Raw genomic sequence first — 25,375 nt, forward strand, 5'->3', positions numbered from 1 at the left:
GTGATCTGGCACTCTTTTAATAAGGCAAGATTTTGCATGGAGCTCTAGACCAAGCGAGATTGATAGTTTTAGATTTCTTCCATTTCCAAATAATCACACCCATAGTTGTTACCTTCTCACCAAGTTTCTTGATGATGGTCCTGTAGCAAATTCGAGCCTTGCACAGCTCTACAATCCTGTCACTAACATCCTTTGACAGCTCTTTGGCCATGCTCGTGGTGGTGGAGAGATTGGAAGGGAAAAATTGAGATAGAATAAGACAGAATAATACAAAATGTGAGTACAAAAGTACTCATGTTTTGCACTCAAAAGTGCAAAATTTCCTAGAAGCTTAAATAAAAAATGTTGGTATATTATAATTACAACTGAAAATGTAAAAGTTCCTAGAATCCTTAGATTTTCAGTTTTTCCAAATCGTCTTTAACAGCAGTACAAGCCCCCACTACAAAACAAATACTAAATGGTATGTTACCTGAGGTGAAGAACCTCAGTGGGTCACTCAAAGCTACAAGGCTATTAGAAAGGGATTCCAAGTTCACAAGACCACTGCGCATTCCTTCATAAAGAAGTTCAATAGCACTCCAACTATGTCAAGGTTGTAATCCCAAAGTGTCCTCAGCCTCAGTCCAAAAAGGTTGTGCAAGTCAGCAGTAATCTAAGAATGACCTTCAAGGCCATCTTGGAGAACTTGTCAGCCTGAACCAGAAAGAGACTGCAGTGCACCTGTTTAGCTTTTGGAAAGCAGCGCTTAGAGAAGGGTGAAGCTTTCTAGTCATCCAGTTTGTGATCTGGCAAAACAAAACTTGAGCTGTTTGGCCACATGGTAGCAGTCTTTATATAGAGGAGGACAGGAGTGCATGCAATTCAATTTTGCTTCCTTTAGTACAGGCACAGGATCACGAAAAGTGTGAGCTAGATTCTTGATCCTTGATGAGAACATAAAACAATCGGCCTCTTATTTGGGTTTACGTGTAACTGTATCCCAGACACAAGGCCAAAGCTATCCAGAAATAGTTCACCAATAATCATATGAAGGTTCTTGAGTGGCCTATGCTGAAAAAGGAATGGCCTAAGATACTGAAAGACACATGCAAGAATGTGGTTGTGAACTACAAGAAAACACATCACTAAAACAATATTTTATTGATTATTAAAATGGGCATGGTTGATTATGAAAGCTAACATTTTGAGCACTCTGGCAGAAAAACTTAGTAAAAATTCGAGTTTTCAGTCACTGGTGTTGGAGATCTTGTCAAAATTAATTGAATTATGAACACAGAAAAGTACCATGAGGTTTTGATCACACATCCAATACCATCCGGGGAAAGCATCTAATTCGCAATAGCTTCATTTTTCAGCAACACACTGCCAATGAAAAGCATCCCTTGGATAGAAAAACACACAGTGGAACACTATCAGCCATGGATTGGTCTCCCCAGACCCTGGATTTCAACATTGTTGAAGCAGTGTGGGATCATCTCGACAGAAGACAGAAAAAAAGGCAGGCAACATCCAAAGAAGAGCTTTGAATGCCCTTCAAAAAGCCTGGAGAACTATTCCTATAGACTCCTACAGGAGCTTGCTTCAATGAGTTCAACAGTGTCATAGAAATAAAGGTGGTCACACCAAATATTGTAAAAACTCTGTTCTTACCTTATGTGCTTTACTACCATGTATGTCTGCACGTTTCAAAACATCACTTTACCAACTGACAGTTTTTCTGGCAAAATATAATGACATGAGGCATGTCTCAAGATTCTTGCACAGTACTATATATAGTGTGGAAATATTGGGGAAAAAACTACTTTTGTGTAATCATATATTAAACAGATACCTTCAGTGAGCTCTCCAGCTGCATGGGTACAGTCCTTTCAGATAAATATAGATGCACACAGTTAACTGGCAAGCAAGTGAATGTTACTAAAAATTTCCATATACAAGGGTTTGAAAACCTTTATAGAGTTATGTATTGTTGTAAAGAAGGATATGTCATATCATGCAAAAATAAATAGCAATGTTGGCACAATGCAGATAAAATCTGGGATTTAGACTCTTAATACAACATATACTATACGGTCAACCCACCTTCAGGGTGGGGACCGAAGACTACTGTCGAGATTTTAGTATCTGATTAGTAGGGCTGTGCGATATGACCAAAATCTCATATCCCGATATAAGAATTCTATCGTCCCGATAACGATATAAATCACAAAAATTTAACATTTTCTGTAAATTCTGTGAATGTCGGGCAGCTCGACTTGCGGGAAGTGTTTCCAGCTGCGCGTCATGTAGCTGGAGTCAAGTGTTTTAACAGATGCATGAAACGATACATTTTTAGACATAAGTTGTAACAGCCGCCGTTTTCTTTGTGAGTATTTATTACACGGCGTGCTGCGGGGAAAAGCCTGTTCTAACGTTTGAGTCTAAGGTTTATTTTTTAGCACCTGGCGGCTCTTTTTTACTTCTCATCCGTAAATAATCTGCTCTTTCACGTGATTCAGTTTATTTTGAAAAGTCTCAACAGGATCTTGAGCTTTATTGTGAAAGGTTTATGTGGAAAATAAACAAGCGGACACGCGATGGTGTTACCGTCGTTGTTGCTAACCAAAACGCATAAAAACAGGCGCTTGTCCGTCTGTAGTGTGGTTATATTAAATATAAGAGAAAGAGAGAACTTTAAGAAATGAATATAGCCACTACAGTGACCATCAAATGAAAAAATATTGCCGTAAACAGTTTATTTTGCGACACCACGAAACAAATAGCGTAAAATGAAACGATAGACGTTTTTATATCATCATCCGATATATATTGTTATATCGAACAGCCCTACTGATGATGTTTTGTTTAGTTTTTTTGTATAAAATGACACCGCTTCTTCATTTCTGTGTGAAACTGTTTCATAATTAGTTTGTGCTTGTGGCATAAAACATGTTTTGTGAGGTCACTCAAAAGTCTAGTCAAGGCCATCCTTGCACTTTTGTGAAGGTTTTTATCTCGAGGTTGTCAGAGTGTTGTTGTCAGAGTGCAGAGGCACAGTAATCTCCTTTTTCTTTCCGTTTGACCAGTCTTTTCTAATTAGCTTCCAGTACAGTTCAGCGGTTGGAAAATTCGAGCATACAGACGCCGTTTGACAATAAATCCACCTGCAATAAAATCTGTTTAACATTTATCGGAGAACAAACAGTCAAGGCTAGGACTGCGCTTTGTACCAATTTGTGTGATGTCTGAATAAAAGACATTTCAGACATCAAATGCACATCTGTTGACCTAGAAAAATCTATTAGCGCCTGAGCGCTACACAGGAAAAACAGAAAAACAAAAGCCAGCATCTTAGAAATCTTACAGCTCACACAAATTGTACGGTGGTCATAGTGTATTAAGTGTAGCAAACAGGCTGATGTACCATCTCTAACCCAATACACAGACTAATCTACACTTTGCTGCGTTAACATCACACATGCTGTCATGCCTTTTTAACCTGCACAGGAGCTTTACAGAGTTTTCCAAAGACACCTCAACTTTTGGGATTCTAAATTAAATAGCACGTTTGAGCGCTCAATAGAAACCTGGATCGATGTCTAAATTATTCAGCAGCAGAAACACCGCTCCTGCTGTGCCAGTTCATGTAACACGTTAAATGTTTAAAAAAAAAAAAAGTTTTTATGCCACGCGGATGGATCTGTTTGACATGCAAGCAAGGTAACTATTACACCATCTACAGATGCTTTATTCATGCTGGGTTGCAGCTCATTAAAGTTCATTCTTGGCTCAAATGCCAACAGATCCATCTCTGTTCAGCCAATAGTGTGATGCAGCTTTTTCTGGAGAAAGAAAACACAAGAGCACTTTGAGTTGGGATTTTCTTTTTTTTTGTGACTAGCAGCAGCATTTCCAAGAAGAGCTGGTATAGAATTACATATAAAAACAAAAGGGAAAATATAAACATACCATCTGCACTCAAAAAAAAAAATTCTGTTTTTTTTCCCCATGTAATTTTGTTATACAAGTACAGTATAAAACATGAAATTAACTTGTAATTGGTCAAATGGAATTTACTTGCTTGGTATCTATTTGGTTCATACCAAGCATATTTTCCTTAATGATTAAATATTTGAATGAATAAACTTAAAAAAAAAACAAAAAAACATTTCAAATGTCAAATAATTGCTTCATGTTTGTCTTTTTTGAGTGTCCTTTCTATTCTACAAAACATAACCTGTCTAAGTTTAAGTATTTACATAAAAAAAAAAGAAGTCAAGGATTTTTGGTGAGGTAAGTATTTTCTTTAATTTAACTAAGAACAAACAAATAAACAAACAAAAAAAATAATTCACGGTTCCAGTGGTCATGTCCTCTTTTCAAAGGTACGACTACATATGCTTTTCTCATTGAAACATAACATTAATTAAAAACAGATATTAAAACCAACAACACAACATAAAACTTAACAGAACAGACAATCACTCAGTCAAAAGACACAAAGATATTGCGCCGTGTGCCAGTGCAACACTTTATTCTAAACCCACCACAATATTGAGGTTCAGTTCAAGTTTGTTCAGTCAGCAATAAATACATGAGCTCCTCAAGAAGTTTTTTATGACACGGGGACCTCGTGCAAGAACAGATTTGTCCCTAAGTGACAGATTTAAGAGAACTTCTCACATTCTGAAATGAAATTCATGAGAGGTCCACTCGTGCACTTTATATAGAGAAAAACTGAATCTTATTTTTTGTTAATTTGAAAGACATTTTCTTTAATGTTGCCTGCTGTGCTGCAGTAATTTCACCAATATTTCTGTAAGACGGTGACCTTTTTGCAAGTCACTGTCCGGGTGCAACGTGTGTCTGATAGGATATCTAACTCGTTTAGCTGTTTTCACACCTTGTATTATTCTAGACATTACTTCACAGAGGCGCATGTGATCGGAGACAGTTTTAACCTGCCAGCTCAAGCCTGTGTGAAATCAGCCCACACTAATGTGAGAATAGCGCAGCTAAATGTTCGTCTGGTGTATTCACATATTTTGTGTCTTGTCTCCTGCCTTATTCAGATGGCCCCCTCACCTACAGAAAATCTGACTGGAAACTGTTTCCTGCTGTGTGCCACATGTAGGAAAGAACAACTATGGATAATTTTCAGATCGAATTCCCTCGACTTTTTCCAGGAAGCCTTGTGTGAAAACAGCTGTACACTGTTTCAAACTGTGTTCTTAGATGCTGGACTTGAAAGCTCTGCAGTGTAAAACTGTTCTTGCATGAGGTCTCGTGTATAAAACCTTATGCACATTCCCTGTGTGTATTAAGCTGGTAGTTTACATAAAAGTTCCCAGTGTGAGAGGTTTACCCAGCCTTCATCAGGTCACCTGAGTGGGCTGGATGACTGACATCTCTACAAACACAGTTCTGGACAGCAAGTGAAATTGCAGGGGTGAAGCCACCTTTTTCATGTTCCCTAAAAGGCACCAGTCTTTCTGATCCCTGATGTGCTGCCTTGTTGAAATACAAGCGCTCACTCCACTGCTGCTTTTCAAGGCCTTCAATATTTTCAAAGCTATCAGTCCTCCTTTCAAGGTTTTCGCCCCTCTGGCTCTAATCACCACCGATCTCTATACTGACCCGAACTCAGCCATCCAGGCTTCGTATTTTTCCAGGTCTGCAGCAGAAACAGACTTTGAGATCTTCTTGAGTGTCAGGGTGAAGTCCTCCATGGTCACGGGCATCTGTAGCTCTTCTTTGGACAGAGCTCGGATCTCCTCGGGGCTCAGGCCTTGGATTCGACGACGCATCGCCATCATGGAGGCGTCCCTGACGTATGTGTAAAGAAACAAGCAGGGAGTGGACAGAGAGAGACAGAAGACAGTTACTCTTGGCACGCCAAACATAATTGCACTGTTTTAAATTACACATTTGCTGTGTTTTAGCCCTGTCAGAAAGCACTGTGCCTGAGCTCTGATGAAATCCTGCAGGCTACGCTGTATGTTGGACAATGAGCATGCATCCAAGGTCAATGAAACAATGTGAGGGAGAGATGAGCAGAGACAGCTTTGGATGCATGAAATGCCTGCCATTCCTGGCAGTGCTACAGCAGAAAGGATCCCCACATCAAGGACAGGACAGTGAGGATAAAAGTCTTACACTAAAACAACTGCTACACTGCACTACAATCAAAACAGTGCTGCGTGTTTGAAGAGACAGAGCTGATAAAAACACAACAGGGACGACGTGACCTCATGATCTGACAGTCAAATTATCATTATCGTGTGTGCAGTTACTCTTTGCATAATTTGCTTATTTAGCAAGTAATAACAGAGTTATACATTTATAGGTAGAGATGAAGCAAATTACTAGCAGCCTGTGTTCCTGAGTTGATTGGTATTTATATGGAAAGGTACTAAAAGAAGGCATTGCAGTTATGAATTAGATAAAATTATTTTTTCTCAGGGCCAGATTAAAGTACCACAGTGATTCAAAAATCAGTGATTCAAAAATCGGAGGTTTACTAAAAAGACAACGATTTGTAACTTAAATTTAGTCTACATGCAGGTGCAGGCTACAAAACATGACAAAGCAATAGGTGGCGATATAACCCTAACTGTCCACTGACCAAAAAGGAGAGACATAAAGGCCCACACCTTTCAAATTGCAAGGTAAAATCCCTACCCCGGAAGGAGTTTTTCCAAAAGCTCTGTAAGGTTGAGGCTGCTGAGCACGAAAACTGCTTTGTGGCAGTACTTGTGAAAAACAGAGAGGAAAAAGCCTGAGCTTCCAGTGTGCTAGCAGGACGATCACTGAGGAAGCAGCACTACTCTTGCTTCAGGCTTTTAAAAAAGGTAAATTGCACAGCAGCATTCGTAAGCCACTCTGGATAAAGTGAATTAGGAGAATATAAAATCAGTCAAAGTCTAAAGTTTTACACAGCACTCGCAAATTGGGAACTCTGCTAAAGACCCAGAGCGAGTCAGAAGTTTTTAGCTCCATAGCAACAGTTTGCCATCTCACCACTTATTACATGATACCCCAACAGTAACGTGCGGTGATAACAATCTTTTAATAGTTTAGGTACGAGCATATTGAAACAAAGAACACAAAGCAGCATTTGCTTTACTGTGTTCTGCATATAAAACATGAAACATAAACTGATATCAGTTTCTAAACCATACACACCTGCAGACGTTGGTGATGTCTGCTCCAGAGTAGCCCTCGATCTTCTCAGCAATGAGGTCCAGATTTACGTCTGTAGCCAAATCCACCTCTCTCAGGTTGATCCTTAGAAGCTCAACACGACCAACAGCTACATCCAAATACACACAGAAAAATTGTTTTAATTTAAGGGCAATGCATCTGAAAACCAGTTAAGGAGAAATGGGAATGAAAAGCAGTAGAGAGGCACATAAAACAATGACTAGAAGTCCACGGTGTTACAAAGTCATCAGTCATCTTAGTTTCTGTGCTGTCAGTCTGTGCCTGGTGAGGTCACCTGAGGGCAGAGGGATGTAGATCCGCTTTTCCAGCCGTCGTCGCAAAGCTTCATCAATGTCCCAGGGGAAGTTTGTGGCAGCCAGGACCATCACCATCTTAGAGGGGTCGTCACCCTCCAGGGCTCCCCCAACACCTGCTCGCAAAAAACAACAAAACAAAATTTTCAGCTTGTTTACGCAACACATTCAGTTTCAAAGTATCTCAAAAAGTCATTTAGCTGTAATGAGGCGCCAAAGGGACAAATGCATGCTGTCCCGTTTGCTTCTAATTCAAATTTTTGCAATATCCTTGATTAATCCCTCAAACAACTGTAACAGCAAGCCGCGCACAGCTTCACCTATTTCTCTAATCCACTAACCATCCATCTGAATAAGAAGTTCAGATTTGACCCTGCGGCTGGCTTCGTGTTCATCAGATGTTCCTCTCCTGCCACAGATGGAGTCGATCTCGTCTATAAAGATGGTCGTTGGCGCATAAAATCGGGCCTGAGAAGGAAGAAGTTTCGCATTGTGAGTTTCCTTTCCGCTGCAGTGCACACACATGTAAATAGGAAGCGGCCGTATTCTTCTGTGCTGCTTTTATCCAAAGTGCTTCGTAATTTCACTTTGATTCACCCATTCAAAAAACATACACGCACACTCACAGGGAAGGAGATAAAATGCAAGGGTTCAGCATTTTGCCCATAGGCCCAAATGCTTATTTCCACACACGCTCACCATTTCAAACAGCAGACGGACAAGTTTTTCCGACTCGCCCCTGTATTTGGAGGTCAACGTGGAGGAGGACACGTTGAAGAAAGTGGTCCCACATTCTGTGGCCACGGCTTTGGCTAACATGGTTTTCCCCGTACCTGGAGGGCCGACCATTAATACACCCTAAAAAGCAAAATGTCACACAATCTTAAAACATTAGACAAGTAAACAAATGAACCCGCACACACAGAGAAAGGATCAGGCTGCAAACACAGAAGATCAGTATTCAGTTCACTACGACCATTAACCGTTGTTATATCAGTATGCGGCTCCCACACTTTTAAGAACTTCCTGGGAAATAGACTTAATGGCTGCCTTGTCAAGACTCACATGAGAAGATCGATACCAAGTTAAACATTATGATAGTTGAGCACACAGGAGATTTGGGGGGAGGGGGCTAGCTCAGTCCAGATGTTAAAAAAAAAGAAAAAAATCCATTTACCAGCACCTCTAAAGCTCGCTCCTGTGAGAATAGGATATTAGTCTGAATGTGAATGGATTGCCTTCCCGTAGACTGTAATCCCTGTTTGAGACTGGATAATTGCATGTTATTTAAAAGCCTGTGATATTAAACAAAAGTGTCAAACCCTGATTTAAATCTCCTCTATAACCATTTTTTAATATCGCTGCCACTCCGTCGTCTAACAGTTCTATATCTGCTTGGCATCTTTTGCTACGGATATTACAGAAACCACAAAAGGAAGCACGGCTGACATAATCCATTTCATTTTAAAGAAATTTTATTTTTATGCCTTAGTCAATTTAGGCTAGTGTGTCTTATGCTGATTGCAGGACTGAGTCGAGCGACTCGGAATATAAAACAGTACTGCGGTGGGTATTGATCAGAATCTCAGCAGGAGCAGATGGGAGCGTATGTGCACCTGCATTAGGAGTAGAAACACTCAGACGTGCTGCAGAGCACAGAACAAAACGGAACTGCGTAGACCTAAATGTGCGTGCTAATAAAACACATACCTCCACTCACCTGTGTGCTGAGAAAACAACCATTAACCTGTTTTCCTCTGCAACTGACTTATCGCTCTTTAATTTTACTTCACCTTCAGTGATTAAAAAAAGAAAAAGAAAAAGAAAGACTATCCATCTATTTAAAGTTAGTGAAGAATTTTAATTATGCATGCCTATATAAGACAAATGAAAAGCATTGTGCTGCTATAACTCCCCCCATAAAGTATTAACCCTCACATGGTTGGGCCTCAGGGGAAGCAGTCTCACATGATGAAAGTTTAACCGAGGCTGATGCAGAAGAAGCCTCCCATCTCTGTGGAGACTTTGACTTTGTAAAAACATTTTAGTTGCCGCATTTTACTTGTGATCAGGCTACGTGATCGGCCAATCTCCGAAGCTTGCCGCTCTTTCTGAATTTAACCAACTGCATTCTGCAGTGTATTGGTAGATGTTACCTGTTTATAGATAATATGAATGACATTACATATGCAAGTTGTTCCATTTTATCAAATGACATTTGCAGACTGGTTCTTATTCTTAAAATGTGTCTTCATCTTCCTCATCAGTCATTTATTTGAGGCTGAAATAATCACAAATGAAAATTATTTGATTATTTAATGGTTTTTTGTGATGTTTGTCAAGCTCTCTGTGTTAGCGTGCCCTCCCTCTCCACTCGCTGAACCTCGACTTTATGGAAATTTGCATGCATGAACACAAGACAGAAATATAAAGGAAAGCGTCACTTTCTGATTCTGAACAGGCACGACTTGTTCAACATTTACTGTTAATGTTACTGTTAGGTGAGCCAAAATATTATTATTTATTGTCTTTATTTAAAATAAGCACATGTTGACTGTGAACGACTTCAACGTGATTTTATGCTGTATTTACTTGGAACTGTTAAGTTGTTGGTGGAATCTTTTATCCCACGGCAGAGTTGTTAACGTTAGAAGAGAAATGATAAGTTTGACATTTTAATTAGTCAAGTGAGAGAAAGAAATGTGCTGCATGAGGCCAAATCTCACATGATCAGATACAATGAGACGATAATTTTTTAGGAAATTATACAGGAAAGTTTGGAAACATGTGGACAGAAAGGAGCAAGAGAAAACAAAAGTCTGCAGAACTGAACTGAGGCTGACTTGAGTTGACAGTGATAGTGTCAACAGAAATGGCGCACTTGAATAAAGTACTAGATTTAGTGTGAAGCTAACTAGTCTTGATGTAGAAGTTGGTGTTGACCTTAACGCTCAAACTTTGATGAAGCTGGTGCAACATGCTGCAAGATACTCAAAATGGTAGGTGTGCTACAGAACAAAGTGAGTAGCTCACAGCTGAAAAACATCTTTATAGATTTCTGCAATTACTCTCTCATTTTTTAAAATCCCCAGTAAGGAACTAGATAATGTTTGTATGTAGAGAATATGTGAAAAATCACAGGTGTGTGTATGTGTGTGTACCTTCCAAGGGCGGCGAATGCCCTTAAAGAAATCAGGCATCCACATTGGCAACACCACTGCTTCTCTCAAGAGCTTCTTAGCATCTTCCAAATCAGCAATGTCATTCCTGCAGTTTACCAAAGTAATTAGCCAGCAGCACTGTTGCAGAACCTTAGAAGTATTATATAAGTATCAGAGGATACTTCCCTACCAGTGCACGTTAGGGTTGCGGGACACAATATCTCTCTCCAGCGAGTCCACTAGGTCACTGTCATATCCTGTGCCATCAAACTTCTTATGCCCTTCATCCCCCGGCACATCTCCCCCTTTCTTTCCCTGATGGAGACAAAACGGTGGAAAAGAAACAGAATAAAAACCTGATGTGTTTGGAGCACAGACTTACTCATTTCCTATTTATCAATATGTTCACTAAACCATGACACAGCTGGAGTCTGAACCTTATCATCTTTGCATTTTGTGAATCCCGGCCGGTCTGCTTTAGCGTTGGCCTGAGCACGGCCTCCCGGCCCTGCCCCTCGATGCTGCAGGCCAGGGGACTCTTTCCTCTGCTGCTTCACTCCAGTGTTGGGCCGCTTTATTGGAACAGGATTCCTACAAAGACACACGCGCAGGAATATACAAATGGATAATAGTGTGATAATAATAGGACACACCTACATAGAGAGCCATCAACCACAGGTTCCCATCGGTTTACCAAAAGTTCCTTTAGAGCATTAGTTATAAACGAGCTCTGCTACTTTTCTGCAGAGGCGCATTGTGCTTGTAGAGATGAAAGTCATTATGCAAAATATGTCTCTTTGTACTTTAAAGAGCGCTTCCTTATGGAGATGTTGTGTTCCACAGAGTTTCTGGGTAGCATCAGTAACAATCATCTCTGTCAAAACTGATGTACAGTAAGTTAAATACAGATATAGTTTGTCACTGAGAAAGCATTTGTAATCTGCAGTTAAAGGGGAAAAAGTCCATATTTTGTGTTTTTGTTGTTTTAAACTCAACATGAAAAGAACAAAAGAGAGAACTGACAAAAAGATAGCAGTCTGCAAGAATCTTTCTAAGCTTTCCTGGTATTATATGTATTATATGGAATTAATGGACTCAGAATAATACAATTTTTCCTCCAGAATTTAGGAAGTGAGGCTAAGACACTGCACTGAGCATTTTGGTTTAATAATGGGTGAGATTGGAGAATAGTTTAAAACAAAATTATAACCCAAACCTTTTTAGATCACAGTGCGACATGCTTACTATAACGCTAAATATGTTTGCTGGCTCACATTTTCAAAACTTCACTTATTTATTTTAACTGACAGCAGGAAAAGAAGAAAAAAATCCATGAAGCTAAAAACGTAGCTCCAACACATCCACACACCTGTGCTCTGCAGGGATGGGAGGGGGCCACACAGCTGGATCTTCTGGTCTCTCCTCTGGCTGCAGGGCTTGGATGTCAGTCGGCTTCTCTAACTTAAAGCTCTCCAGCGTTGCCATGATACTTTTCACTTGCTCGTACTCCTCAGTCAGTTCCTTACTAAGCTGGAAACAAAGGGAAGAAGTGCACTGCATCACTGACCATCCAGCTGAAAATACAGCAGCTGAACTAACCAAAACATACAAAAAAAAAAACAAAAACGAAACAATGCACAATGTTAGGCCAAAAAAAACAAAACAAAACAAAACAAAAAAAACTCCTTCATGAAGCAGGGCGTAAAACACAATACACACACACACACACACACAGGCCATATATATATATATACATACACACACATACATATATGTATATGTGTGTGTGTGTGTGTGTAACAATTTGGGTAGTTAGTTTTAAATTCAGGATTCTTTGACTGCCATGCTTCTCTCTTATAATGTCTCTGCATTTACACCAGCAACATTACAGAATGCTTTTACATGTGTTTTGTTCACCAGAGACGACCAAGCTAATAGATCGCAACAAACATGAGAAATTACACAAATGAAAACTTTCTTAAAATAATGTACCTTAAACAAAAACAAACAAACAAACAAAAAAACAGCCTTTGACATTAAAGGAAAGCTTTTCATCCAGGATTAAGTCCTACGTACAGTTGAACTGAAGTCTCAGGTTCAGTAACTAATATACCAGGGGACTCACCTGTTGCCATCTGACTATAAGTGCAGGGTCTCTGAGGGACTGACAGTGCTTGTGGATCTGTTGAATGACGCCCTGGTAGTACACAATGGAGGAGTCATAGTTCCCAAGCAAGGCGTACTCACGGCCCTTCTTGGCGTTGTCACATATTTCTGCAAGATTCATGCTTTATAACAGCTACATGGAAAAAAGAAACAAGCAATTGCATGACCTGATTAGTGAAACAGTAAGAGTTCAAAGGTTAATGCCAGTTCAGTGTTTCAATCTAAAGCCTCCACATTTTCTTCCTTTTATTAATATTATTATTATTATTAAGTGTCCTCATTATAACCGAATCTCATAACAAGATGGGGCAGCTCCTTGAATGTCGGCTGCCCATCAGATAACTCAGAAACGGCTACACCCGGTAAAGCACGTTAGTTAAGCTAGCTGATGTCGGTTTTGAATGAACGCATTTGCCCGAGGCGCTTTACCTGATCACTAAATGAAACCTCTGTTCAAATCAGCTTCTTTTTTGAACACACCCTGTAATATTGCCGGCGTTAGCCCTTTGCTAGCTTGCTACTAGGCCACAGACGAGAAAACAAAACGAATCCTGTGCCAATAACCCAAACGGTACTTAATCCTCCCAGCTTGCGTTCAAATTGCCCGTAGACAAAAACATTCTACCGACGAGCTAAATTAAATTTTAATTGCGTGTTCACAGAAAAAAAAAATTCTCATACCTGTATGAAAAGCCCTCGCTTGTATGTTTTTAATCAGATGTCCAGCATTGAGGACAGTGTTACCATGGCCGCGGAGAGACGCCGCGCGAGGAATACAAACAGCTTTTTTGCCGTGCTGCTTTCACGGATTTGCTGCAGGCTGGTAAATGTGACACCCTAGACGTCGCCGATTAAAGCAACTCGGCTGCCGACCTGTGATCGCTGCTTATATATTAACACTATTAACGCAGTGAAAATCTAACCTAGTAAGGCCTAAATTGTTAGATGTATTCTATGTATAACTACAAAATTAGCTACAAGTGAAGGATTTGTCATTTTACATGTTTTCGCTAATTTATCAAAAGAGCTATGTCGTGCACAAGTATGCCACTGGTCGCCGCTAATGTGTCAAATACTGCGAGATATCGTCTTTAATTTCACTACAAAGCTTGTAGCTGTAGTTTTGGAACTTTTAATCATGTAACACGATCCTTTTCAGGTGATTAAGTGTGACTTTTTTTTCCTTAGCAGAAATTAAAGTGGATCTAGATTGTCTACAGGTCATGAATTAAAATGAAAAATAATTGCTGTGAAGCAATAACTGACAGAGCAGTGACATTACACTTCGAGTGGCAAACAACACCAGAAACATTCAGAAAACATGACACTGAAACAACCACTTTTATTGATTTGCATCTGTACAGTGTATTATTATTATTGTATACATGCAACAAATGAAACAGTCAGCTGTGGTGTTTTTCCTCAGATCCACTGAGTTTCTTTTTAGGCATGCTTTTCAAGTGAACTATGTGGAGCAGCTATATTTTATTCCTTGTGTTCTTGAGCTTTCTTTCCAGACAGTTCTCCATGTGCATGAGCTGACACAAATACATTCAATAACAGCACCAATTCTCACACTGCACTTTTAAGAACTAAAATATCACTTCAATTGCAATTGCACAATTGCAGTGTTCGTCACAGTATCAGCATATCCTATTGGTCCCTTTACACACACACACAAAAAAAATCAAATTTTCTCTTCATTAAGTTTGTCTTTTAATTGCATTGAGAGCTGCAGATACATTGTAGTGCAGTAATGCTGCTGTACTGGCGACGGCTGCATATCATTTATGATCATGCATCCACTAAAGTGCGCTCTGCAATCTTCAGTTTGCAGACTCGGTGATCGAAGTGCAGTTTGGGCTACAAATACTCAGCATACCTCCATATGCATTCATGCATTTTACGGACTTGTTTATTTAATTTAGCTGTGCCTCATACCAGGCAGGGAAAATTGTAAAATCTTACCAAGCTTCTATCATTTCTAGCTAACTGATTTGAGAGTGCTTTGTAAATTTTAAGCCTCGGTGTTGTTGAAATCTGCTTTTCTCAGCACACTCCTGAAGGACTGCCATTATAGTATTAAATAATCCAAGTACATCCATGGAGGATGTAGGTGACCTCAGCATTGACAAGTTGCTGCTTCCCGCTCTCTCTGGTTCAACATTTGCCTCAAATTGCTCTCACTGGGTTGCTTTAGTCTCAGGGGTTTGTGGCTCTTCAGCCTGTAAGCTAAAGTCAGAAAGATAGCATCCACGTTTTCCTTTTCAGATGGGTCCTTGGCTGAAGTCTCAAACAGCGGGAAGTTGTAGCTGTCAGCGAGACACTGTGCGGCTGATGTGGGAACCTCCCGGCGGTCCCTCAGGTCACACTTGTTTCCTACCATGATGCGGGGCACAAGGGGCCCCACGGAGTGCCGGCTACACTCCTGAATCCACTCGGGGATGCTCTCGAAGGAAGAAAGGCTGGTCACGTCGTACACAAAGATGACAGCGTGGACGCTGCGGTAGTAGTGCTCCACCATGCTCTTCCTGAAGCGCTCCTGACCTGCTGTGTCCCAAATCTGTAACTAGCACAGCAGAAACAAATGATGCCACAGAGTCCTATTTAAAGCATATGGCCAATGTTATTTTATATTTGTGCTTTTGCCAGCCAGTTCAATAGGAGGCAGCAAAGCGTCATTCCAGCTTCCTTATTTTGTTTATGCTGCTCAGCTCCAACCTTCAACGTTTGTTCCTACTAAGAAGTGCTTACATATGCTTTATGTGTGTGTGTGTAAATATACATCTCTATTTTTGCAGAGTTAAATACTGTTTTTTTCTTAATGATTCAGCATGATGCATCTTGATTATTTTTTCAAAACAAAGTTTTAGCAGCTTCAGGGAAGCAATGGAAGGATACTGCACAGCAGAATAAGCCATACATTATCACCACAGACTCAAACAACTGCTGGATTTTTGCACTCGCTCAAAAAAATGTTGGTTAAGTTAGGATAGTTAGGGCATTTTTGCAGCAGACACTTGGGCATCTTACAGAAGGAGAACCTGAAGTTTAAATTATTAAACCAGAGATGGCTGAATTCCTTTTATCGGCATTCGGGTAATGTGCATCCTGGCTCACTGCCTTTTACTCACTCACTGTCATGGTTTACTGAAACACCGACAGACAGAGCTAACATTAGTGTCATTATCATAGACTGCATGTTCCCACTGTGATGAGTCAAATTGTCTGCTGTGGAAAGTGCTCCAAAATAGACCTTTTTTTGACAGCACCTCCAAAAAATGGGTTTAAATTTGCGGGAAAAACTATTAAAAATCTACTTGGGTGACCTGTTATTGTGTTGCATCTGGATCACTTCATCAGACTGAGGCATGATCTGTTTCACTTTGACTGGAAGCTCGTAAAAAGGGGGAAAATCTCCAGGCAAATGAGGACTATAAGCAGGCATAGAATGAAAATAAACACTTATATGTGGAAGAACAGAAATGACTATGAACTGGCTTTACACCAAGTTTCGTTATTCCCTTTCTTGTGAACAATGACAATGGCCTCATAGGGGTGACAAAGCCTTCATTTTAACAACTGGTCAAAGTAAGCTCCATCACATGCCTACAGGCTGAAAACAGACTCCAGGTCAGGCTCTGTGAGCTGACCTATAAACCTAACATAGACAAAAAAAACAGTGGACGTTCACAGGTATCTGCCGTGTGCCTTTCTTAAAATGTAGGACTTCTCACCTTGATACTCTCTCCGTCCAGCTCCAGCGTCCTCTCTCTGAAATCGACCCCGATAGTTGCCTCAGGGTTTTTCAGGAAAGTGCCCCCGCAGAACCGGTAGGTCAAACACGTCTTCCCCACATTTGAGTCTCCTATTACTATTATCTTGAAAATCCGAGCGTGTGTAGTGTCGTATTCGTGGTGAGAGGAGAGCTCCAGGGAGTCGTTTCGACTGAAAATTGTGTCAAATTCCTCCCCAGGTTTGTTTTCTATTGCCATTGCTCATCTTCTCGCGGTCTGGACGGCGCTACAGCTCTGAAATATCGCGAGACTCCAAAGGAGAGTACCTTTGAACCTATGTACTTAAATGTAGCTGTAGGCTACGTGCAGAATACAAGCGATTCATCAAATTCTTGTGTTATTTAGCTGCACACATTATTCTGTAGAGATCCGATAGAGAACTTGCGAGAGGAAAAGAACAATTAAAAAATGTAACGTGGAATATGGTTAGAGATTATTTTCCCCTTTCCTTTTTTTAATTATTGGGGGGGGGGGGGGGGGGGGGTGTATTCTATTTTGAATTGAATAAGTGGTAAAAAAAAAAAAAAAAATAAATTAAAAAAATAGACGAATTCAATTCTATCAAGTCTGAAAGTCAGTATTTAGTGATTTTGAAGTTGTAATGAAAAATTAGACTGTTGCCAGTCAGATACTTTCCAATAAAAATCTGATGGTGCTTTACTGCAGTCATAATTACTTTCATGAGTTTTGACTAGACCCCCAACACCGCTGGCTGAAGTAGAGCCCCAGTTTATCACAGAGCCTCCACTGTGTTTTGGAGATGCATGTAGATGCTCACTGTCATACCTCTCTCCCGATCACCTCTGTAAATATTTATGATGACTTGAGTGAAAAATGTCAAATTTGGATCCATCACTTCGCAAGACACATATTTTCAGTCCAGGTTTTATGTAATTTGGCCATACACAAAAATGACAGCACAGTTGTGTCGATTTTTTTCTGTTTCCCCTCCTTGAGAATGACCTCATGGCAGCCAATCTCTCCAATCCCGATTTGCCTTCAAGGAACAGCAACGACCCACCCTCCGCTATTTCTTAGAAAAAACACTTACAAAAAAAGAGACTAGAAAGTCTAACTGTTTGGAAAAAAGAAATGAGGGGTGGATCGAGTCTTCCGCACAGTCAGTACAAAATATTTCAGAAAGGTTTTTTTAAATCTATAAATTTTTATTTTTAAAATCATGTATGCTATTATACTTATTTACATACAGACATATCACTCAACCACAAACACTTCAGTAGGTATCCTCCAAGAGCACAAATATATTAACCTCATACAAATTTGTACAACTTACAAAAAAGAAACAAAGAGAACATCTAACAATGGAAATTCATTAAACAGAGACAGTTTCAAATAAATACAAACATAAGATTTTTTATTTTTTAAAAAAAAAAAAAAAATCATTCTGCTTTTCTGTAGCAATTCAATCAGTCAACGCATCATGAATGTCTCATAAAAAAGAAAAAAGTATTACCAATACTTTCATTAATGACACATTTTTCTATTAAAACTCAATCCTCCTAGAATTAGAACCTTTTTGAACTATGTTTCTGTTTTGCACCATATTAAACTCACAATACTCACAAGACCACTCTTCAGAACCCGAACCTTCCAGTTTCACCATGCAGTGGCAATAAATACGACTTCTGTAAAACTCAGCACTACACACACACACTTGTAGCTCTGCAGCATACACTGATGTTTATTTGACACATTTACCAAAAACAGCTTTATAATCCACAGCCAAGCACCCCATCTACTTCAAGAAACTTCATTATTCATCAGAGAGACAGCCAGGACTCCACTCATTTAACAGTTTATTTTGTAAACCCAGCTCTGGAACCAGCAGCTCCATTTCTACCACGCCTTCGCTGCATGTCATTACCCACAGTTCCTCCCCCTTTACTCCCAAAACGGCTTGATAAAAACCCCTGACTAAGAGTCATTCATGATTATACTCGTCAGTATTTTCAGAGGTGCTGATTCAACTTTATGGTCATTATTTTGTGTGATCCAGCATTCTGCTGATGAGGATATGGAATATTTTATCTTCACCATTTATCTCAGTAAGTGCAAATAGCATAGGGGTTGCTTGGCTGGGACAATGGCTTCTCTGCAGTCTTCTGGCAAGCAGATAAATCATCACACCCAAGCAATACTCAAAACCCCTCCCCCCAAAAAACTGTTGCAACACACACATAAAAAATAAAGTATAGATAAGAAAACACACACATACACTCTGTGATTTCAAACAAAATCATAAAACACATCAGCTGTCACCAGAACATCCTGATCGCACTACATCGAAAAAGGGAACCTCTGTCATCGCAAATGGGCTAAACCTGAGTGTGTACAGTACATTGGCTCCTAGACTTCACACAGCAGTTTTTGGAGCACCGCCTGTGTGTGTGTGTGTGTGATGTCGCTGTGTGCATCAACTACATAAAAAGGACCATAAATTTTAAAGCCCAGTTCTTTCATAGTCATAAACAAGAGGCACTTGAGATGTCTGATATGACAAACACTCAAGCCATGATTTCACGCCGATCTTAAGCTTGCATGCTCATTTATTCACTCTAAAGAGAAAAGGCTTACCCAAAAAACTCTTCATGTAACATAATGTTAAAGCTTAACAGCGGCTCTCCACTCAGGAGTACTAGTGGGCACATTCGTACAGCTTTAGGTTCTTCTGTAGCTCTCTGGTACAGCTTTGTCAAGCGACATCACTCGAATATCTCAGCTCGAGTTTGGCGTGGACAAATCTCTCACAGGCTCTACGAGCTAGGAGAGAAGGTCCTCAGGAAGCATGTGACGAAAGCATTACAGATGTGGCATCCATGTGAAACCTTTAGGTGTTGCACGCAAAAGACGCAAAGCACTACTGCTAATCCATCAGTTTTCTTTTTTTCCCCTTTTCTACTCCTTAAACTTTTGTTTCACTTGCACTTTCACTGCCACTCTGTTTCCACATGGATCAAGTGTAGTCCCACAGATTCTCCGACATTTTTGAACCAGGAAAAGCAAAGTTGGAAGTAACAGCGTTAAGTGAAGGCTCATTTCCAGCAATTATTGCAAAGAATTGCAATTATTCCCAATTAGTAACCCCTGTATTTGCCCAGCAGAAATGCTGTGAAAGAGGCACAGTAAACATTTTCTCTGGTTTTATGTGTCCCAATATTAACAATACTGATCAGACGTATGAAAATATTTTTTTTTAACAACCTGTGCTTCTCCTGACTGTTTTAACACTGAATAAATACTTCAATGCTCCCCGTTAGACAAAACCAACCTGTAAAAACCGAATAATTTAATTAATTTTGACACTGCAACACACTTCACTACCAGTTCTCATCAGAGAATGAGCTAGAGCTGCCAGAGTCTGAATCTGCATCTGTCAGCCCGTCAAAATCCCAGTCTGCACTGGAGCCACTGTCATCGTCCTCCTCTGTGGAGAAGCTGTGGGCAGAGCTAAGGCACGCTGGGTAAACACGCGTTGAAACACATACGGGCCCCAGCGTGGACACGTACACCGCCATGATATTCTTCCACGTATCCCTGGCCGGGTCGTACTCGTGGATGAGGACTCTGTTCTTGTTGTGCTGCAGTAAAGTCTGAGTGAGGAGGAGCAGCTTGCCGTTGTGTTGGATCACCTGATAATTTAGAGCTCGGCTGTCGATGGGAATGTCGCCGAGCCTCTTCCACTCACCCCTAGTGGGGCTGTAGGCTTTCACCACAGGGATGTCGCACACACAGACGATCTGGTCCTGGAACACGCAGGCCTTGTGAAGCTTGTCTCGCCTCAGCGACCCACAGTGGCGCCAGCGGTTCCTCTTGGGATCGTAGCAAAGCATTCGCCTTTTGTTCACCACGTACAAGTGGTCGTGTAGGGCTACCACCTGCATTTTACCCAGAGAATGAGGCAGAGGAGCGACAAACGTCCACTGGTTCCTCTGGACGCTGTAACACTCCACCTCCTTCAGTCTGGCATCCGTCACCGGGTTTCTTCCTCCCAGAAGGTACACGTGCCCGTTGAGGTAGCCCATTCCAGAATGTATTCTGCCCAGTGGCCTCTCTGCCAACTCCTGCCAGCTGTTGAGCACAGGGTTGTAAAGCCAGAAGTGTTTCGAGAGGTGGGACGCCAAGTACAAGTTGTTTTCAGGGGTGGCACAGGCGATTAAGGACTCCATGGTGGAGCGTTTGTAATCCTGACTGCTCAGATCCTCTAAAGGAGGGGCCATGAAGTACAGGTCCTCCAAGTATGGGTCGCAGCACATTATGTTGTCATTAGGTAGGCCAAAGAAGAGGATCATCTCTTTTGCACTCACACCTATTCTGTGTTTTGGCACATCCAGAGTAGCAGACATGACACAGCCGTCCTCGGGGGACTTGTTAAAAAATGATGCCAGGTATTTCTCAATGAAAGGCCTTGCCATGAGGCTCTCCAGGTAACACTTGTCCTTCTCAGTGAACAAGTTCCAGCGGACACACTTTAGTGCTTGCAGCGCATCCTCTTTTTTCTGTACTGCGTTCGCCTCGATCCACTGCAGAGCAGCCGAGCACACCTTCTTCTCACAATCCACATCTAGGGTGTCCAGAGACAGCAACTCCTTCAGCTGCTTCAGGTCCAGCTCGCAAAGATCCCCCCCATTACACACCAGGCCGAAGTTCCTGGCAATGAAAGCTTGTGCATTCTCCTTCAGCTCGGGGTTATCGTAGGTGTCAGCAAATTTCAGTACCCCCACACAGTTAGACAAGTCCAGTCTCCTTGTCATGAAACTGGAGCAAGCTTTCCTGATGTACTCCAGCTGGAGCATGTTGGCCGCTGCATACAGCCTCTGCACGTTACTCTCCGTGATGGTCACCCTGCCCGTGTAGCAGTAATCGATGATGACGGACATAGACTCAGGATCGACCCCGCGGATGACCACAGTTTCCTGCACGCTCTCGTTTAACCCACCGGTGAACATGCTTTTGAAGTAGGGGCTAGCAGCTGCCAGGACGTTGCGGCTGCAGAAGAAAAGTTGGTCGATGGCACCTCTGGTGGGGTTGCCGCTGTGCTCCAAAGACTCCTCTTCGCACTCAACTCCGATAGTAACGTCCCCGAGCAGCCGGCAATCGTAAAGCAACTTCAACCCGTCCATCAAATCCCGAGCGTGATTGGCGTCCTCCAGCACCTCGGGACCACTGAAGCAACTCAGCGCCGAGGCCATTGTTGCAACTTAAGCGATCAGTTAGCTATTTCACGTCGGCCAGTGTTTCAAAAAGCACCGTGTGACGCGGTAAACATGCTCGGTAACGCCAAGTTCCCCGAGCTCTGATAATGACACGTCCGTTTACACGTGAAAGTCAAACATAAGCAGTGTGGATAAATGTAACAGCGAATTAACAGCTGAACGGTCGCCGGGATGTCTGAAATCCGGCAGCTGTCGGCCTGTAAATGAGCATAATGTCACGGTCAAAGTAGAAAAAGACCCGCACACCACTTCCAAGGAGCTGCTTTACCGATAACGTTCATTTTCACTAAATTCCTCCTCATTGCTGTTTTCTGTTTTGAGTGTAGCAGCTGGCACAAACGTCAACACCGCCAGGATTTGAGCTACATATTCCGAGAAGAACTTCCACAATAAAGTACAGTTGTACGTATAGATATCGCGCGTTCTTTTAGTTCATCTTTTTAAGCAGTGCTATACGCTCTGGGTGGATTTTAATATTCTATTTTGTCCACGAATCTCATTTTAAAATACGCAAATTTGTATTTTAAATAAAAATTAAAAAATTAAAAAAAATCTTATTTTGAAGGCTTCTTTGATTAACTTCCACACTGGCTCGTTGCGCACTCATACAACCTTGCTTAAAAAAGAGTGCCCTCTGATTGGTTTGTGCAACTGGGTCAACTGAATTTGATTGATTGGAACATAATATGGTTCCTCCCACTACTTTCCCCTTTGCTAAAGCGGATAATTCTGGAAATTAAACAATAGACCTCTATGTCTTGTGTGTTTACTTGTATTTTTAAATAATTGTGTTATATATATATTTTTTTAGAAACTAATAATCTTAATATATCTATATTTCTTATACGTTTATTTGTATTTTTATGTAATTGTGTTATTTCATTTTTATATCATTACCATATTTTCAATTAATCCTTATGTATTATTTCTAATTGCTCACGTGGTCTCAGTCCTTACTGCCTTTAAGCAAAATTATTAATGTAATCCTTTTACAGTCAAATTTTACATTTTGTCCTCAGATAATAATAAACTAACTAATAGAAGTTTAGTAAACTAAATAATAAAAATAGATAATAGATTATTAAGATGAGGTGAAGGCGGTATCATCATCTGTGGTGTCATCCTTTCATCCAACTCTCAGCGTGAATCAATTAATGTGTTTTATGAGTCCCTGCTCTCAGTTAGATAGTTGTCCAGCACATATTGCCACTATAAAACTATAATATTTTAATTTAATGCTTAATAACTCCCCAAACCCCATTTATGATTAAGACTGAAGTCTCATACTCTGGCATGGGCTATTTATTTGATTTGCTGTAACACATTAGAGCTTCTTCTCTGTGGTATATGTGACAGCCAGACACTATGCATAAAAAATATGAAATATATGGATGCATACCATCATTAAAAAATCATGTCCCTTGCACTGCAGTTTAGTATATGCATCATTCAGCCACATGTGCATATTGGCCCTTTATGGTCAGATGTTTGTTTAAATGCAGTATACATATCCACCAATAATTATCTCTCCTTAAAATGGTCCCATCAGCCATACCTTACTGCAGACTTTTCCATTTACACCTGTGCTCTTTGTAGCCAACTATAACAACATATATACACAGTTGATCCACATAAACTGTCTTGACCTTTATCGTTTGTACATCAATTAAAATAAATAAACTTTTTAAAATCAAAGGATTCCAAAGACAGCCTTTATCCTTATTGCAAAGCTTTAATTTCTTGCACTACAAAAAGTAGCATATATCATGATTTGTTGGTTAATTGACTCTGAGTCCGTTTGCTTCTTTGCAGTATCACATATGCACATGTAGAACACAAATTACAGACATAGCCACAGCTACTTGCGTTTTGACCCAGGTTTAAGTGAATCTACGACTTAGGTCGTTGATTTTACGTAGTGCGTCTCGGTTGTCGATGGTCCTGTGGACTGTGATGAGGAAGGGGAAGGCAGAGGGAAGCTCCACCCTTTGACTCAGTTTCTGGTGACCCCAGTGAAGGCAATGCAGTCTCTCAGCCAGGTCCCGTCTGCCAGCTCGTTCCAGTCCGTCTTGCAGCAGCTTGGTCTTATTTGGCTTGTCCCATGACTTCTCGTACCTGTGAATAAAGAGGGACCTCTAAAAACGTATTTCATGGAAAGAAGAGAAATTCACTGATGTATAAAAAGCCAAAAAAAAAGAACTGTATAAAAGTGACAGAGTGTCTAGAGAGCCCAAGTGACCATGGTAAAACACAAATAAGTTATTTAAGTTTCTCACATGAGATTGCTGGGCATCTACTTCAATTTCTTAAGACTACAATGATTTCAGATGACGTATAAAATTGGACTAAACACTGCTAAGATAATCAGATGTTGCCTTTTGATTTAGAAACACCAGTTTCTAAACAAAGCACACAATACTTTCAAAAGTATACACACAGACTTTACCAGCTTTCCAGCATGGCCTTGGCCTGGACACTCTTCTCTGTAGAGCTGGCGTGGAAGCGTCCTATCTCAGTTCTGTTGAAGCCAAGCTCATATGCCAAAACTGTCCACTCAAAACCAAGCTGCCTGGAAATCTCCTGCAGCGTCTTTAGATTAATCACAGCATCCTGTAAGCAAAAAAAAAAAAAAAAAGAGGGGGGGGGGGGGATTCCATTGAGAAAAACGATCTAGTATAAATGATCTGCGCAAAAGTGCAGATGAAAGCAGATTAGACATACCTCCTGGGCTTTGTTGGGCATTATCAAAAACTCCAAAAGGTCAGCACGGTGCACTCAATATCTGTCTTCAGGTCTGGTTTAATGATTTTGCGCAAAAGATAAAAGATAAGAGATTTTAGTCACCTTCCCTGAGGTACAGTATGTTAAAGTAGAGCGTGTTTGAGTGTTACTCTGGAGATTTAAAATCAACATACTCACTTGTTAAACATTAGTCACTTTGTGACCACCTTGTGACACCAGTAGCTGCCACAGTGAATCTTCCAAAACCTCAAAACCCCCTAACTGTAATGTGCTAAAACTGAATTCTACATTTATTTTTTGAGCAGTAGCTTCCATAATATCAGCGATATTAGCATTCAGATATACTTTACACTTGAAGGAATATAGGACTGAACTTGGTTTAGTATTGTATTTTTACTAGGGAAGAATACAGGAATATGGTTTCATCCTTAGACCACCATTACTCCAAATGCTTTTAAGCTGAGTCATATCTGAGTTAAAGAAGGCATAGAGTTTGAACTGCAGTAAGTAGAGCTACAACTCCCCATTCATCCATCCCTTCGCAACTTTTCGATGGCCAGGTCATGGGGGGCAGAAGTCTAAGTCCCCAGCCACCTGTTCCCAAACCAGCCAGGAGACATAATTTCCTTGGTCTGCTCAGGCATCTCGTACTAGTGGGAGATGCTCAAAACAACTGGAGGGGTTCAGACATAAAAACAAAAAGAACTGGAGGCGTTTCTGTGTCCTAGAGAGCCTATAGTTATGCCTTCATGGGCAACATGCTCCTGGTAGGGTTT

At 40.7% G+C, this 25,375-nt stretch overlaps 4 protein-coding genes across 5 annotated transcripts; all 4 read right to left on the bottom strand.

Annotated features, from left to right (window-relative positions):
- Nucleotides 1–3,868: 3,868 nt before the first annotated feature.
- On the bottom strand, nucleotides 3,869–13,837 carry katnal1 (katanin p60 subunit A-like 1). The gene is made up of 11 exons (XM_084954683.1): nucleotides 13,508–13,837; nucleotides 12,786–12,959; nucleotides 12,030–12,190; nucleotides 11,098–11,251; nucleotides 10,851–10,975; nucleotides 10,661–10,766; nucleotides 8,199–8,357; nucleotides 7,841–7,967; nucleotides 7,481–7,615; nucleotides 7,168–7,294; nucleotides 3,869–5,808 (listed from the first exon to the last, which is right to left on the bottom strand). Exons 2-11 carry the CDS (start codon nucleotides 12,945–12,947, stop codon nucleotides 5,610–5,612), a joined length of 1,455 nt encoding a protein of 484 aa, XP_084810809.1. The 5' UTR covers nucleotides 12,948–12,959; nucleotides 13,508–13,837; the 3' UTR covers nucleotides 3,869–5,609.
- Nucleotides 13,838–14,148: 311 nt separating this feature from the next.
- LOC146370894 (ras-related protein Rab-33B) lies at nucleotides 14,149–16,854 on the bottom strand. Of its 2 annotated transcripts, none has more exons than XM_084954687.1 (2): nucleotides 16,564–16,854; nucleotides 14,149–15,389 (listed from the first exon to the last, which is right to left on the bottom strand). In XM_084954687.1, exons 1-2 carry the CDS (start codon nucleotides 16,819–16,821, stop codon nucleotides 14,949–14,951), a joined length of 699 nt encoding a protein of 232 aa, XP_084810813.1. In that variant the 5' UTR covers nucleotides 16,822–16,854; the 3' UTR covers nucleotides 14,149–14,948. The 2 variants fall into 2 exon arrangements, with proteins under 2 accessions (XP_084810813.1, XP_084810812.1); XM_084954686.1 differs by having other exon boundaries at nucleotides 14,149–15,395.
- A 1,159-nt stretch (nucleotides 16,855–18,013) lies between these two features.
- On the bottom strand, nucleotides 18,014–22,272 carry kbtbd7 (kelch repeat and BTB (POZ) domain containing 7). The gene has a single exon (XM_084907947.1). It carries the CDS (start codon nucleotides 21,831–21,833, stop codon nucleotides 19,962–19,964), a length of 1,872 nt encoding a protein of 623 aa, XP_084764073.1. The 5' UTR covers nucleotides 21,834–22,272; the 3' UTR covers nucleotides 18,014–19,961.
- Nucleotides 22,273–23,569: 1,297 nt separating this feature from the next.
- On the bottom strand, nucleotides 23,570–25,367 carry LOC146370896 (uncharacterized). Its single transcript, XM_084907949.1, has 3 exons — nucleotides 24,579–25,367; nucleotides 24,304–24,467; nucleotides 23,570–23,972 (listed from the first exon to the last, which is right to left on the bottom strand). Exons 1-3 carry the CDS (start codon nucleotides 24,597–24,599, stop codon nucleotides 23,738–23,740), a joined length of 420 nt encoding a protein of 139 aa, XP_084764075.1. The 5' UTR covers nucleotides 24,600–25,367; the 3' UTR covers nucleotides 23,570–23,737.
- Between the last annotated feature and the right edge of the window lie 8 nt (nucleotides 25,368–25,375).

Source organism: Perissodus microlepis, chromosome 16, assembly GCF_051167445.1.
Source record: "Perissodus microlepis isolate ML-2025 ecotype Zambia chromosome 16, ASM5116744v1, whole genome shotgun sequence".
Lineage (NCBI taxonomy): Eukaryota > Metazoa > Chordata > Actinopteri > Cichliformes > Cichlidae > Perissodus > Perissodus microlepis.

Bases quoted from the DNA above. Each gene is read 5' to 3' on its own strand.
- katnal1 (XM_084954683.1), bottom strand. From the start codon at position 12,947: ATGAATCTTGCAGAAATATGTGACAACGCCAAGAAGGGCCGTGAGTAC. The intron at 10,976-11,097 runs GTTCAGACTCCA...TGTCTCCATCAG, and splicing joins CAAAATGCAAAGATGATAAG to GGAAAGAAAGGGGGAGATGT. The intron at 7,968-8,198 runs GTGAGCGTGTGT...CTTCCTTCTCAG, and splicing joins TCCGTCTGCTGTTTGAAATG to GCCCGATTTTATGCGCCAAC.
- LOC146370894 (XM_084954686.1), bottom strand. From the start codon at position 16,821: ATGGCAATAGAAAACAAACCTGGGGAGGAATTTGACACAATTTTCAGT. The intron at 15,396-16,563 runs GTGAGAAGTCCT...CTGCTGTGCTAG, and splicing joins TGGACGGAGAGAGTATCAAG to TTACAGATTTGGGACACAGC.
- kbtbd7 (XM_084907947.1), bottom strand. From the start codon at position 21,833: ATGGCCTCGGCGCTGAGTTGCTTCAGTGGTCCCGAGGTGCTGGAGGAC.
- LOC146370896 (XM_084907949.1), bottom strand. From the start codon at position 24,599: ATGCCCAACAAAGCCCAGGAG. The intron at 24,468-24,578 runs GTATGTCTAATC...TTTTGCTTACAG, and splicing joins TGCCCAACAAAGCCCAGGAG to GATGCTGTGATTAATCTAAA. The intron at 23,973-24,303 runs GTAAAGTCTGTG...CTTTATTCACAG, and splicing joins AAGGCCATGCTGGAAAGCTG to GTACGAGAAGTCATGGGACA.